Raw genomic sequence first — 16098 nt, 5'->3', positions numbered from 1 at the left:
TGTTTTGAGAGTGATAACACACCAACTAGCTCAAATTAGGTCTGAAGGGAGGATTTATTTTTGTTCATTTATTAACCTATTCCTTGTCATGATCACAGTAGTTAAAGTAGGGTTTAGAGAACGTGATAACTTTGGCAAGCTGGCTGGTGCTGTTTTAGGAGATGATAGTTCTGCCCTCGTCAAAGGGTCAATAATGTGAAGAATTGTGAGCCACCTAACTAAATTCATCTGGAAAGGGAAATCAAACACAGTCAACAGGGCAGAGAGCTGATGCTCCAGAGATGTGCCTAAACCCAGGGAAGACAGGGAATTGTTACTGAGTCCCCTTTTGTTCTTATTTCGTCCAAATATTCTTGATGCTGAATTTACAACGATGACAGCACAACTTTGTATCCCTATCAAAATGGTGGACTTAGCATCTTGAATCACCAAGAATTGAAAGATTAAAGTCCTAAAGATGCAGAAAACATTTCTCGATCTCTGTGGTCTATGAAAACTACGAATCTAGGGGTTATATGAACTACCACTGTGACAATAATCATACCCGTGAATACTTGTTATACTTTAAAGAGATGAAAACCAGGTTCTTCTTGGCCAAGGCTAAAGATATTGACAGACCTTGTTGTTTGATATTGTATATTGAGGCTGATCAGAAATTTCAGATTCCCCAGTAATTCTGAGAAAATAAAACCCATTTACCTGACAATGTTTCCTGGATCTACCTCAATCATCCACATGCAACGCAGATTATTGTCATATGGAAAGGGATAACCAGGAGATAAGATTCTTCCTGAAGATTCTCCTTTAAAACGACCTCCACATTCAGCTAAAATAATAATAATAATAATAATAATAATAATAATAATAATAAATGAAGCCACAATTTAATGCCAATCTTTGCAAAACAATCTACGAATTTCTCAAAAATATATGTTTTTTTATCTTAAGGAAAATAAGGATTGACAATCCCTCTTCTTAAGACAATACATTTTGTATATACTTTCTCAGATTAATGTATTGATTGAAGCAATGATACACTAAAGAGTAAAACAATAAAGTCTCAAGTTAGATCACATAAAAGATAATAAGCTAGGGAATAAAAAAAGGACACACTCAAACACTCTGAGTTTAGGCATTCAAAGATTTTAAGATGTGTTGTTACATAATGATAATTTAAAAAGGGGAAACAGATGGCAAGTTGCTCACTGCTCGTTGGTTGTAGGCTGAATAATTTATCATCGTGCTACCCCACCTCTGAGAAAAACTAATCTTTACTGTGGTCCCTCAGGTCTTCTAAATTTCATTGTCCTTTTATTCCCCTTTAAATCACTCTAAACTCTTTCCTTTTTAACCTCCCCAAAGTCAAAGTGGCATTTTTATTAGATTTCTCACTTCAGTAAAATCTAGTTTAATTTAATGAGTCCTTAAATTTTATAAAACTCATCAAATCAAAAGTGTAGGTATCGTTATACAATATTTTTAAAAAATCTTTTGGGGGATTACCTCTCCATTTGAATGCTGTTTAATATATGGGGATGTCTGTAGAGGTTTTATTTCAGTAAACAGATAATCTAGAAAGAATCCTCTGTACTGGAGATGACAGAAAATAAGTACTGCAGTTAGTATATTGTTCTACATCTCTAACCCCAGAAACAAGGATAACACTGTGTAATGCATCATACATTTGAAAATTCTCCAGATTATTTCCTACCACAAAATAAACAAAAACAAAAAAAATTTACTTTTTGCTTAAATATTTGAAGGCACTCCTATATTTGTTTTTCTTGTTCTCTGCACTGTTTCGATCTTACTTACATTCAATCACTGACTTAATCTTCTTGGTTTTGTTTTGGAAGAGACCTAATGGCAATTGAATTTAATGGTTCACAATGTATAGGCTCTATTCCTATAGGTAAATTTATTTCACAGATTTTACATATTCTATTTTACCACATTGTGGTGATTAGTTTTACGTGTAAACTTGGTTAGGCTATAGTACCCAGGTATTTAATCAAACACTAGTGTTGATATGAAAGTATTTTATAGATGTGGTTAATGTCTACAATCAGTTGGTGTTAATTAAAAGAAGTTATCCTTGATAATGTGGGTAGCCCTCATCTAGTCAATAGGAAGACCTTTTGAGCAAAAAATAAGTGTTTTGGAAAAAAAGAACTTCTCCCTCACAACTGCAGAGTTGACCTCTGCCTGCATTTCCAGCCTTTTGACTTTCCCTATGTATTTTGGACTTGTCATCTCCCACAACCGCATGAGTCAATTCCTCAAAATAAATAAATCTCTTAGATAGATAGATAGACACTTAGATACAAATACATATAGATAGATCAATCTAGATTTAGATATTCTATTCATTCTCTTTCACTGGAGAATGTTGACTGATACACTCACAGAGGACTAAGCAACTTGATTTTGTATTGCAATGTTAATTTATAAGAACAAATTTGTTATTTTTTTAAGTAAATGAGATACCAGTATTTAAGATGTTGCCATCACTTATTTAGATTTTTTCTCATTTTTTAACAAAAATTGTGTTGGATAACCTTCAACTATGTAACTATATCAATTCATTATTACATTATTTCTTTATAATTATCACTTTTATGGCATACACTTACTATGAGAACAGATTTTATACTTTATTCCTCCAGATTAATTTTTAATCAATTAAAGGTCAAATTGGGGTTTTGTGTACTACGCTGTATGTTGAAATTTAACATAGTTATTTTTTCTCCATATTTCTTTTCTACAAACATTACCTGTCATTTTGACTTCAAATGAGCCAGTGTGATATGCCATAGCACTACAGCTCATATTTAAGAGAAGACTTATATTTGCAGTATAAAAATGAAATAGTGCTTAAAGAAGGTATATAGGTTAAATCCTCTGGCTATGGTATTTCAAAAATTATTTGTTTGATCCATGTATAAGCTTCAGAAACATAATTATCTAGAAATAATCCATACAATTGCGAGAAAGTTTCTTATTTGACAGAGGCAAAGTGAGCACAAAAAATTAGGATGCTAGACCAGGTGGTAAGGCTATTAATTGTTGCCAGTAGAGAACACAATCTAAAATAGAATCTCCTCTTCTGTTATCATAGTAATCACCGGCACAACATGCCACGTGTCCAACTGTCTTCAGCTGTTATTCCTGTCTATCCATCATTAAAAGGAAAAACAATATACAAGTTTACCCTTCTCATGAAATCTTGAACAGTATCAAGCCACTAAGTTTTGACTCAGGAAATTTGTAAATATGAAGTGCACCGATTTGTTACAAACAAAATTAATTCTGATCACGAACCAAATGTCCTTCCATTTACATAAAGTCTTTTAAAAAGTGAAGAATGTCTTTAGCTTGGTTCAACATATATAGAAAATATATTATTTTAAATATATCTGGTTTCTGATTTTAATTTTAAGGACAGCATGGAAAATCAGTATTTACAAGTTTATAGTTTTGTGCAATTATAATCCTTAATGCTTTTCTGAATATATTTCATATTCACATCAAAGAATACAACCTTAGAATTAGTGCTACATTTTTCTCATTACTAACGCCAGTGGGCTGACTGTTGGTCATATTCCAGAATCCCAAGCTTTGTTAATTTAGGTTGATTAGTATTTAGATATTATCCTCGTAATCTATCCAAAATCAGATGTCATCTGAAAAGAAAGGACTATGATTGCATTTTGGTTAGATAAAAACATGTTTGCTTCCTACGTGAATCAATGTTTGAATAAACCAACAGAGGTCTTGTGGCATCAAAAAACACAGTGCAATTAGTTGCAAGGCTTTTAAAGACTGGAATTTCATTTTTCTATTTGCATTCTAGTAGGTTTTGTGGAGATTCCTATGTTAACCATATCAACTAACAAAGATACGAATTTGGAAGGTTTAAGTTTCCAAACTCATCAAATTATATACATTAAATATGTGCTGCAGTATTAAGATATCAGTTATACCTTAACAAAGCTGTGATTTTTTTTTTTTAATTTAGGTCAGTTTTATTCATGTGGGCCTGAGGCAGAATGGGTTTGTGCTTCTACAAATACCAGCAAGAAGTAAGAATGGCTGAAGAATAATGAGTGTTTGCTCCCTATTTAAGGAGTCAGTGTTTTGTTAAAATGTTTCCTTTTGTTGTTCTGGTATTCCAGCCTGGGACCTATTTGGTCTTTGGAGCAGAAAAAAAACAAAAGAAAACAACAAGAAAACAGACATCTTTGTCAACACATTTCTGTCTACCTTCCTACTCACACAAACCCAGTCCTTCACTAATTGATCTATAAGATGGTACTAGTCCTCCAGTTGTGCAGTGAGAGAAAATGATCCATTCTCTAGCTTCATGGAGGCAATATACCTTATGTTATTGTGTCTCCCTTGCCTCTTTTTATTGAAATTGGTTAGTTATGCTACATAAACATAAGAAAAGCCCATGTACTTCCTCAGATTTTTGAAAATCTATATACATATATAAAGAAAACCTTTGAAGTTTTTGAGAATAGGTTTATTGTTTTTTAATCTACCTTGATACCGGGACAGGTGCTCATTTTATTAAAACAAACCTAATCAATGTGATTCCATAAATATGTACAAGTCTTAACATATTTTTATAGTGAATTAAATTTTGTATCAAGATAGGAGAAAGAATGACTTGACACAAAAAAATGTACTCATCGACAAACTTATGAAAACGACGCTTTCACTTTCCATTAATTTCCTCCAACAAATTTGAGCTATGAGTTCATTAACTTCATGATTTAAGCTGTGAGCTGTGCATGAACAGATAAAATCACTTGAAAAGGGACAGCGTATTTGGATAGCACTCCCAAAGAAATATTTATGAAAATATAAGAGTATCTTACCAATACAGGAAGGCAGAGGATAGTCCCATGCCCTTCTCTCCCCTGTCATGCATTTGAGAAGGCTACTCCCGTGGAGAGTATAGCCTGGATTGCATCCATAAATAATAGTGCTCCCAGCAAAGTGGCCTTGGTCACTGATCTTGTATCCAAATTGTGGAATACCAGGATCCTCACAGTGTGAAAGTTCAAAACCTGTGATAAGGATACAGAGTCATTAAAGGCAACATTTAACAGGAAGATTTAAAATTATACCAACAGTCTTTGATTATTTTTAGTATAATTACATACCTTTTCCTACTTGTATTACTCTTACAATATTCAATTTTGATAGTATATATACAGCATCCATAAAGTTATTTTCTTGAAAATTAGAATTTGTTGTAATTTGATTGGTTGATTGTAATTTTAAAGTTTATCAGTGATACCCCATGGTCTATTATATAACTATATCGTGGCTTGTAGCACTAAGCCTCTCGCTTACCTCAAGTGAATTGCGGCTAATAATAAATTCTGACCAATGTGACTACTAGAGTCACGTCATCAAAATTTAAAAATTTTGACAAAACATGTCCAATAATTGTCCAATTCACAAACAGATATGTCCACTGCAAATATAACCGTAGATTGCTTTACTTTGATAGTATTAGAAGACAATGATAGTCTCATATTGAAAACATAGTTTTTCGAGACATAATAATAGTATTCAGCTTTAAGAACTCGGTATCTTTGTATCCTGCCCCCTCCAAAATGTATAGCTTTCAGAAATTCTCACAAGAAAACAAAAACAAATCGAAGCAGCATGTTATTTTGTGGTACAAAGAAACTACGTTTGTGTTCAGCAGAGTTTGGGCTTTCTGCATGAATTTTGCTGGAAACTTTATTTCCTGAGATAAGAGTAGCACTGAAGTTAATTTACAACTACCCGTACCAGGAGTGAGAGAACGCCAGAGAGCTTTACCTGACTCCAGAGGACGAGGACGTTTGTGTTTGCACCAAGGGGGAGAACGAGATGACTTACAGACATCTCTAGGTTATAAAAACTGGAGACATAGGCTAATCTGGCTCTTAGAGAAATGTATTTACATTCTGAGGCTAAAAAAAAAAGAGAACTCAAGATCCTTTCCATCCCATCTCCAAGCAGCAAAGTTCTTTCTTCCTGCTTTCAGGAGAGGAAGGCAAGAGAGCTGCCTTAAGCAGAGCATGTCCATTTTTCCTCATGCCTTGTCACTGGCCACCCATGCAGATTTTTCCATCTGATTTCCATCATGTTACTACAGGGGTAAGGAGTAGGTCAGAAGTGTGTGGGACATACCGATATTATTATTATTTAAATAACAATTATTAATCTGTTTAGATCCAGAAGATCTTGTGTCCATATGCAGAATAAAGTTAACAAAAGTGAATATTGAAAACAACAGTTAGCACAGTTCACTATTAAGATCCTGAAAGAACTGGAAAAGGATACCTCATAATACAAATTAAACACGATAGTAGCAATCAAAATCTAGGCTCCTTAGCCATAGAGTTCTTGTCTTTAATGTTTTACCAAGTGTATAAATAGAAGATAAATGACAGAGGGAATGTACCAAAGATAATTAGGTGCTATTTACACCAGTTATAGCTTCTGAGACTAGAGGACTATAGAGTATTCCAGATAGCCTTATGAGGTAGGAAAACCTGTGACTTCAAGACAAATAATGCTGGAGAAAAAAAAATGTTATGTGTATAAATCATAGGATAATCAAAAAGCAGTCTCTGTCTCCTTTATAGGCACAGATCCTTGACCAAATTAATCTAGATTTGAACTAGAACAACAACACCAACAAAAGCATGCATTATCTCATATATGTCAAATCACTAATTTGCATCATCGACTTCCTAGAATGTCAAAAATACATTAAATCACTAGAATTTGCACATATCCAAGTACTAAATACATATTGTAACTTCAGCATTTTGAGGGATACATTATCTATCAAAGGAAGGAGCCCTTCCTACTCTCTTCTATGGGGTATTAACCATTTTTTCTCCTGTTAACTCAGAGAAATACTTTACACATTTTAATTAATTTACAATCATTTGCTTCTTTTCTTTGTTTTTCTATAGAGTGGAAATATTTCAATTTTCCCCTCTTTCCCACAATGACTTCCCAGCATAAATCTTGGCACACGGCAGATGTGTAATAATTTCTATGGATGGATGTGGATTATTAGAGGCAATTATCTCAAGGAGACAACTGAGGAAGAAACTAAAATAATGCTGATGAGAAACTGAAGTTTATGAAAATGAAACAATTAAAAAAATCTTCAGGAATTTCCCTTATGGATCAATTTGTGACAGCTCTGTTTGGGTGAAAATATGTTAAAATAAAGCAAATATAAATGGCATCAGAAAAAGAGCCCAACAACAAGTCAGAAGTCACTAACTCAAATCGTGACATAAATGAGATATAAAGATACACGGTCAAGCAAGCCAGTCTTTCAAACATAGAAACAGAAATGGCAGAAGTAGCAACTTTACATTTTCAGGACACATTAATTTGCATGAATCTGCATACTTAATACTACATTTAAAGTGTTCTTGCTCAAAAATTACAAGTTTGCGTGCCTTTTACCAGACATAATATTCAGTTTATCATTCAAAATGCAGCCACTTCTGAGTTTTACCGTATATCATTTATCAAAATAAAAATGGAAATCAAGCTCTCTTTTCAAGGTTCATTACCAAATTCATCCTTCCTTAATTTGAATGTTCTGTAAATGTGGTTGGCAATTGCTGGTGATGAGGTAAAATGGAGATATTCTTTGTAAATTAAGATAATTTATAATACTTTGCATTGTAGATGAAAATGCACATGGACAATACTATATAAGCTACAAAGCACAACATAATTTAGTCCAATTTGGTGGAATTATTGTTGCCTATTCATAAATATTCAGATCTGTCTTATCTTTATGGAAACATTCAGCTGCCAGTCTTTTCATTGAAAAGCTCAAATACTTGAAACTGACAATTAAATAAAGATGTGTATGAAAAATCATATATGCTATAAATATTCACCATTCCTTGTGAAATTTGATACTCTGATGAAATGAAAATTTCTAGAGCACAAAATGAACTGAAAATCCTGATTACCTAAATCCTTTTGACTTAATGAATAACTTCAACAGAGATTTAATTCCTTTCCTGCTACTATGTAGTATAAGGATTTCTAATTTATTTTTAAGTTGTTATTGGAAACCTACAAAAGACTACAAAGGATAACATAACTTCACCATCTGACTCTATCAGATTCTACTATCATAGTAGCTTCAGATAAAAATTAATATTATTTCAGATTAATATTCATATTAATTCATATTAATATCAAGAAATAAATATTATAAAACAAGTAAAGCTCCTTTTTGTTCCCTTCTCAACCACTTTCAGATTTTCCCTACCAAGAGCTAGTAAATATTCTGAATTAGTGTATTCTTCTCATACCTATTATATATATATATTTATATATATATACTTATATATATTTATATATATATATTTTATATTGTATTTATTTATTTTGAGAGAGGGAGAGGGAGAGCATGCATGTGCATGAGTAGGGGAGGGGCAGAGAGAGAGAGGCAGAGAATCTCAAGCAGGCTCTGCACGCTGCTAGTGCAGAGCCCCATGTGGGGTTCTATCCCATGTACCGTGAGATTATGACCTGAGCCAAAATCAAGAGTCGGACCCTCAAACAACTGAGGCACCCAGGCGCCCCCTATTTTCATCACATATCTATATGTCTATGAACACTATATAGAATGTTTTGCAAGTTATTTATACACTTTATAAACTATGAAATTATTTTAAAAATTCTTCTGAAACTATTTTTGCCAACATTGTGTTTTTATCTTTACACACACACACACACACACACATGCACACACACACATACATTTTATTCATTTTAACTACTCTGTGGTATTCCATTAGAAACTTACTACAAAATTGATTTATTTATTTTCTAACTGATGAACTTGTACATTGTTTCCCATTATTCTCTGCTACAAAAATGCTATACTTTTTGTCTCCTTTTGCACAAATGTAAGCGTTACTATAGGGCATGTACCACGTAGGGATGCAGAGCTCACTTTGTCCTAAAGATTGAATCAAAATCTGCTAATCTGCTATTCAACTTCTTCCTTGATCTACTGAGAGATGAATAGTTTAATTCCTACCTCCACATAATTTCTATTCCATTTGACTATGAACATCAGCTGTGTATTCACATGGGGGAATGTCATATGGTCAGTAAAAGAGTACAAATAATACAATAAGGCAGATGGCTTAGAAATATAAATGGTATTTGAAAACTCACTCTTTGAATATAAGTCAGCATTTTTGATGGAACTTAAAACGAGATCTTTATACGCTTTATTTTTTTGAAACTCAGTTAAAATGTAAATATGTTTTTAATATTCTAAAAGTTACCTTATAGAGTATTTCATGGTGAATTAAGGTATGTTAATTGCATAGACCAAAAGTAAACACCGTCAAATTGTTAAATAAAAAGGGAGATAGATTGTTAATAAGAGAACTGAGAAAGCATGCTAGCTAAATACAGTTGAGGATGACATCTGAAACTAAAAACATTAATTCAAGTTTAAATAATAATGCAAGGAGACAAAGATCATTCTATCATAATTTTAATCTCTATAGAATTCTTTGGTGAATTTGGTTCATAATATTTAGTGGAATCTTTAAGAATTATACTTAATGTTTGATTAGTAAATTCTATTTAGGCCATGAATCTTGCAAGAAAAAGTCTTATTTTAGAATTCTTTATATTCATACGAAGATGTATACAAAACATAATGTCAACGTTGTCACTTTAAAATTCGCAAGCAGGAAAGAGTCCACAGTCACAGTCACCCATGGCAACTATGACAATCCTCTTTGATTCAGAGATGACAAAGAATATAATAGGAGGGATGCCTGGGTGGTTCAGTCAGTTGAGCATCTGACTCTTGATTTTGGCTCAGGTCATGAGTCCAGGGTTGTGGAATTGAATCCCACATCTGGCTCCACACAGCGTGGAGTATGCTTGAGAGTCTCTCTCTGTTTCTCTCTGTCTCTCTGTCTCACTTTCTCTACCCCTCTCCCCTGCTCGTGCTCACTCTCTCTTTCTTTCTAAATTAAAAAAAATATGTTTTTAATTTAAAAAGAAAGAATGTAATAGGAATAAAGAGAAGAAAGTTTTATATGACTACACATTCCATTTTTTTCACGAGTCAAACTAATTTAAAAAAATGGCACACATGTATTTCTTACTCGTCAAACTCTAGGAAACATCAAATTTTGAAACCACAAGCTTTATACGAATGCTGTAAGAAGATAATCCTTACAGTTTTGAGGAATAGAAGTTAAACACTTAAATAAGCAAAGGTTTGTGGAAATGATTGCTATGTATTTCCAACTGAAAGAAAGGAGATATGGTAAAGAATTCATTTTTTTTTAATTGTCATTACTCTAAATCCTACGTATAAAGTTCTGAGTACAAAACACATTACTCACAGACTTTCCTATATTTTAATCTGTTGGGCATGAAAAAGTGAGTGATATTTTTAAATGTGCTAGTTTGTGTCTTGCACATCATATATTTGTACATCATTCTGGGATGGTGAAATCCAGCTTTGCCTGAATATTAATTTTTAACCATCAGCCACTTGGTATTTGGCCAAATGTATGGTTGGTGCATTCTAGACATATGTAGGAATGGAATTTTACTAAATATTGCCAAATTACCCTCCCAGGTGACTTTACCAACTTGCATTCCCTAAAGTTAAAAGAACAAATTGCCATCAGCACTTAGTATTACAGAGCTTTTTAATTTTTAGTAACCTTATGAATGTGTAATAACATATTATTTGGGGTTTAATTTTTCTCAATTTCTATTAGGAATTTTTTTTGTTTGCTTTCTGACTACTTGAGGTTTCTTTACCACGAAACTTTCTTTTAGACTATTCTCTTTCTTATTAATTTGAAGGATTCTTTTCTATAGAGTTTATATTTTTTTTGTTACATATATTGTTAGTATCTCCTAGAAATGTCTCATCTTTTTACTTTATGGTGTGTTTTGCTATAGAGGTACTGAAAAACTACTTGATGACTGGGGATTGATCGGGAAAATAGAAGCCACTTAGTTTGAATTGCTAGGATTCCATACAAGAAATTAGAGGGAAAATATAAGAAATGCAGACGCAGGGAAGGTCAGAAGACCACTGCTGGCTTTCAGGAAGTCCTGGAGTTCCCACATTCCCGCCTGCGGATGCTAGTGGAAAATAATAGCTTCTCCACTGATGCCACCTCTCAGCTCTCACAGGACTGGCTTTAATTGGCAGGATCTAAGTAGAGACCTTCACTGGCAAGAGTTGTCAGGTTTTTAGTCCCTACACTTCAGGGAAGTACTTACAAGGGCAGAGATGCTCCTGACTATTGACAGATTTTTGCTTGTGTATCTTGTTTTGGACATCTTACTCCACCTCAAAGACATAGCTTTAAGGTCTAGGCTACTCTTTTCTTTTCCCTAAATATTTTAATGTTTTGAGACCCACATATAATATTGCCTATGTAAATGACGGATAAGAAATATTTCTTTAATATTTTAGTTAGAATACTTTATACTACATAATGCAGCATTAGTCAGTACTTCCTTTATTACCTGGTTAATTTCAAGATTTAAACCGCAAAAGAAATGCCAAATACATCTGTTAAGTGGTCTAGAGGACAAAGAACCACATGGAGTAACTTTGCTGCTCCCTTGTAATTTACTTATTCTCTACTTGCATTTGCAGTCAATATATTATATCCAGAGAATAAAGTTAGTTAATAAATCATCTGATTATTTTTCATGACTAGCACTGCCAACAACATACTGGCAATTATATTGAACATTTTAAATAAGGATAATTTATTATATATTTGTAAGGTTAGTACACAGAAAAGGTGTCACAAATTAGCTAATGCCTATCTTTAGTTTGAATATAAAATTTGAAATGGGCATGTTCCATGTGGATTTATGAATCATTTCAGGCAACATGACTGAGAGGCTAAAAGGGTCCAAATATATAGCTGAACTTTTCCCTTGGGATAATGAACATTTCTCCAATGGGCTTTTTAGTAAATTAAATGTACAGAGGTGATAACCAGAGGACATCTGAGCCCAGAGGTAGTGCCTAATGGCTGGGCATCATGGACATTTACCGGATCAGCTTTTGAGAAACAATGTTATAATCCATCAAAAAGGTGTGATTTAGCTCTGTAATGGATGGTTGTTTAAAATACCCAATTACTTTCCACTGAATTAAAGTGGGATAACTACAAATGAAGAGAGCTAAAAGAATCTGTAATAAAGCATAACTTCAAGAAATAAAGTTTAAACACTACACATACTGCATTAAAGATACTAGGTCTAAGTTACTCCTCGATTGTAAGGGTAGCCAATAAGAAAGCATTCAGATTCTCAGGCATAAAGTGACAAAAGTGTTTTTGGAAAGAATTGCATTTACTTTTAAAAACGTTTGCTTTCTTCGTGATTATATAATGAATGGACAGTTGGAATAAAATGTACCTTAAAAAGGTCTTTTCTAAAATATTTCCTCATTTTTATCTCAGCCAAATGTGTTTCTCTGTACTCAAAGCTGGAAATAACCAGGCAACCACACAAGTCAACAAAATGGGTAATAGAAAGATAGAGAGTGGCTACTGTGACATAGGATACCTGTCATTATAAGGGTGGTCACCAAAGGCCTGTTTATGCTAACACTAGAATTGTGAGGAGACAGGCAAGTGGGATTAATCTGAATTGGATTATCTTCTGTATTTGCCTTGAATGTGCTTCACATGATCTTTCTAGTCTCTGTGCCTGTCTTCAGCCTATTCTTTGCCCAGAATACTCTCTACCATTTCTTTTTTTGACCTGCCAATCCAACCTAAAAAACTACCTCATTCATGAATCCTTATTTGATCTGCCCTAGAGTCAACTGACTCCTTTCCTGTCTCCAGTTCTCTCAATGTGGAGCCTGGGGATTCCTCTGTATCACAAAGTGTTCTCTCAGATGTTTCAGAGAAAAAGTGTGGATAATTCTAAGGAGGAACATAACACAGAATGGCAGGGTGGAGTTAGATTGAGAAATAGATTCTTGTACAAAAACATGGTCTTTTACATTCTTTTCTCATGTTTGGGCATCTTAGCAAATTCTTTTATGTTTGTAAATTAGTAACTGCCTCTAAGAAGTTTATGAATATTTAAAATATGTGCCCTAGTAGAATCTTCTTCTATAACACAAAAGCATTTTTATAAAATTAGTATTCAGACCACATATTAATTTACCAAGAATATGTAAAAAACATGCGATTGAACTAAACTGACTGTAGACATTATGAGAGGAAATGGCCCCTGAAGAACTATGCACAATATGTTTGTAAAAAAGTATAACCACAGTAGAGTGTGATAACTGCTATATTAGTTGCAAATATAAACTACTGCAAAAGGCATGTTAAAAAGTCGGCTAACTCTGGCTGAAGGAAGGTAAGCAGCAGTGGGGAAATACTGAAGAGGAGTCTTAGCTCAAAGGCTCAGTTGATGAATCAGGTTGGGGCATACCAATAATTGTTAACCTGGAAGAGAAAGCAGCCTATGGCTGGAAATGAAAATACATTTGGAGGGTGGGCACAAGTTTCTGTCAAAGCTAGGATATCTGTGGTTAACTATTAAGATCATTGTAGATACGTAGAAAGACCACCACTGTAAAAAACCAGAAGCAATCCTTAAGAACAAATACAACTAATAATAGCCGTGTTACTAGTTCCAGGAGCCTCCCCAGCAGAAGGGCTCAGAACACAGCTGTCAATTCAGAAAATCATAGGACCGTTCACTGACCTGGTGATATCCAGAGACAACTTGGAAATAGGCGTATATACATTTTAGTTTAGTTCAGAGACTGAAAAGTATTTATACGTATATATTTACGCTTTTAAAAGAATAATTGCTTTTCTATTCTCTTCCCAATTCTATAGCTTTCCATCTTCATAGAGACACACATTCTATAATGAAAAACTAGAGTCATTAAGAAGAGTGACTTCAAATATTTGCTTTTTAAGATCTCTCTTTCTGACATCTAGTAGCTCATACCAATGAGAATAAAGTCAATGATTTTATTCATTCCAGACACCTAAGCAACCCACACAGTTTTAAATGCAGGTACGTCCTACAATGTCCAGTATCTTTGCATCAGTAATCTCAATTTACAAAGAATTTAAATATCCAAAAAGGAAATCTAGTTTCTTTTTTTCCCCTGTGACACCCATTAACATTTTAGACAAGGAGAAATGCAAAATGATGCAGAGCAAAGAAAGATCATTATGTAAACATTGAGCCATATCTTGAAAAATGTCAGCATCTTTGTTAGAAAACAGAGAAAGGAAAAGAGAAAAGCAGATTAAAAAATGTGCCTTCTGAGCAGATTGCACCAATTATATTCGAGCAATAATTCTCAATATTATTACTTTTAATATATCACCTGGTAATATCTGTAAACACAGTTTGCTTGGATTTTCATTTGTCTTTGGAAGTACTTCATAAAAAACTGCATTGTGCACAATAGTTCTCAGGATTCAGAAACATGAATTGAACATTCATTTTGTTAATTTATGTTTTGATACCCTATTGGTGTAACAATTCTAGCACAGGTAGAAAAAAGCCTTGAAATAAACAGGGAGCAAGAGTAATCTCTTAGTTATACGCACCAGATTTTTTAATACAATTTTAATGTGATATACTCTCTTGTCTCCTACTTCTCATATCATTAGGAAAGAATATTTTCACAAACAATAATTTGATTCAAATTCCCTTTAGGATCCCGTGTGAGTATCTTTCATGGTGTAACCTTTTTAATTTCCTAATTTCTGTAATAGTTTCGATTCATCTTATTTCTTGAGAAAATTTATAGAAGTCATCAGATTTTTTTCAAATATCTAATGGTAAAGATTTCTGAATGTTTCTGTTTTATTTCGCTAAATTAAATGAGTATTCTGACCTTCCAAGAACTAATTTGATCTGATAGATTATACAGTTGTTAAACACACAGCTAGTAATCACCGCAGGTTTATATGTGATTTACTTTCTTAGTGTACTGTCTTATAGAGTAGGAACTCAATAAATATATTACTTGAATATAATTTATTGTTGATAGATGCAATTAGTCTATTTCTTATATTATGGTACTGGTATAAAATAAATCCATTTAATTCATATAAAACAATGGATGTAACCCACTAACCTTTGAACTTCTACTTAATTGTTAGAATAGCCAATTGGAGTATAATGCAATAGTTCCGTATGAATTTATTTTTAATAAAGCAATTCAACACATAAGCAAAACAAAATAAAACCTTAACTCTAATGTAAACTCATCAGAAACCATCCAGTTATCATTAATGACTATCCAACTATAACTACCACACATAGGTTGTGTGAATTTTGCAAACACTGAATTTCCATCTATTAAAAAAATAAGAAATAAGTATTTATTAAATATCAAACTTGGAGAATATTGCTATTTTAAAAATACATAAATAAATAAGCCCAAAGTCACAAATTATTTAACCATCCTTAACCTTACTTGTTTCAACTGTGAAATTGCAACAGTTAGAATACCTGTAATTTATGGAATTGTTTTTAGGGCCAAATAAAATTACATATATTGAAGGTCATTCTAAACTTCAAATTCTTGATCAAATGTTGGATATTACATCACCTGGTATATTATAGTTATTTAATAAATACTCAGCATCAGTGTTTGGCCTTTGTTTTCTTTTTTCTTTTTCTTCCAAAATACTTACTGGTATAGACAAGTTGAAAACCTTCATCTGTCCCTTCAGAATCAGAATTGAATTCTAGCCAGAGCTGATTTGAAGTGCTGCTAAGAGTCAAGCCTCGCATGGACGCACCAGTAAATGCACCTAGTAGATGAGTCGTTTTATCTTTTCCATCATAAATCTGCAAAATATTTATAATTAAAATGTAAATGTGCCAATAATAACCAACTCAAATCATTTATGAAGAAGAGGAAATTATTATACTCTTCCTAAATCAGGTCACTACATGCTCCCCAAGGACAATCACATATATTAATTCCTACATATATCAAGGTAAGAAGGTTGGAATCCACATGGA

The 16098-nt window shown here is 33.1% G+C and overlaps 1 protein-coding gene across 6 annotated transcripts in view; it reads right to left on the bottom strand.

The window, feature by feature from the left end:
* The window catches only part of CSMD3 (CUB and Sushi multiple domains 3), a 1242277-nt gene that overhangs the window by 317332 nt on the left and 908847 nt on the right, over positions 1 to 16098 (bottom strand). For all 6 annotated transcript variants that reach the window (XM_027064013.2, XM_027064014.2, XM_027064015.2 and 3 more), the window contains 3 exons: positions 15765 to 15921; positions 4884 to 5075; positions 700 to 826 (listed from right to left, as the gene is read on the bottom strand). In XM_027064013.2, coding sequence (XP_026919814.1) covers positions 700 to 826; positions 4884 to 5075; positions 15765 to 15921 — 476 coding nt within the window. The remainder of the gene's footprint in view (positions 1 to 699; positions 827 to 4883; positions 5076 to 15764; positions 15922 to 16098) is intronic.

This window comes from Acinonyx jubatus, chromosome F2 (assembly GCF_027475565.1).
Source record: "Acinonyx jubatus isolate Ajub_Pintada_27869175 chromosome F2, VMU_Ajub_asm_v1.0, whole genome shotgun sequence".
NCBI classification, from domain to species: domain Eukaryota; kingdom Metazoa; phylum Chordata; class Mammalia; order Carnivora; family Felidae; genus Acinonyx; species Acinonyx jubatus.
Note: the sequence above shows the minus strand (reverse complement) of the source record. Positions and strands in the feature narration are given on the sequence as shown.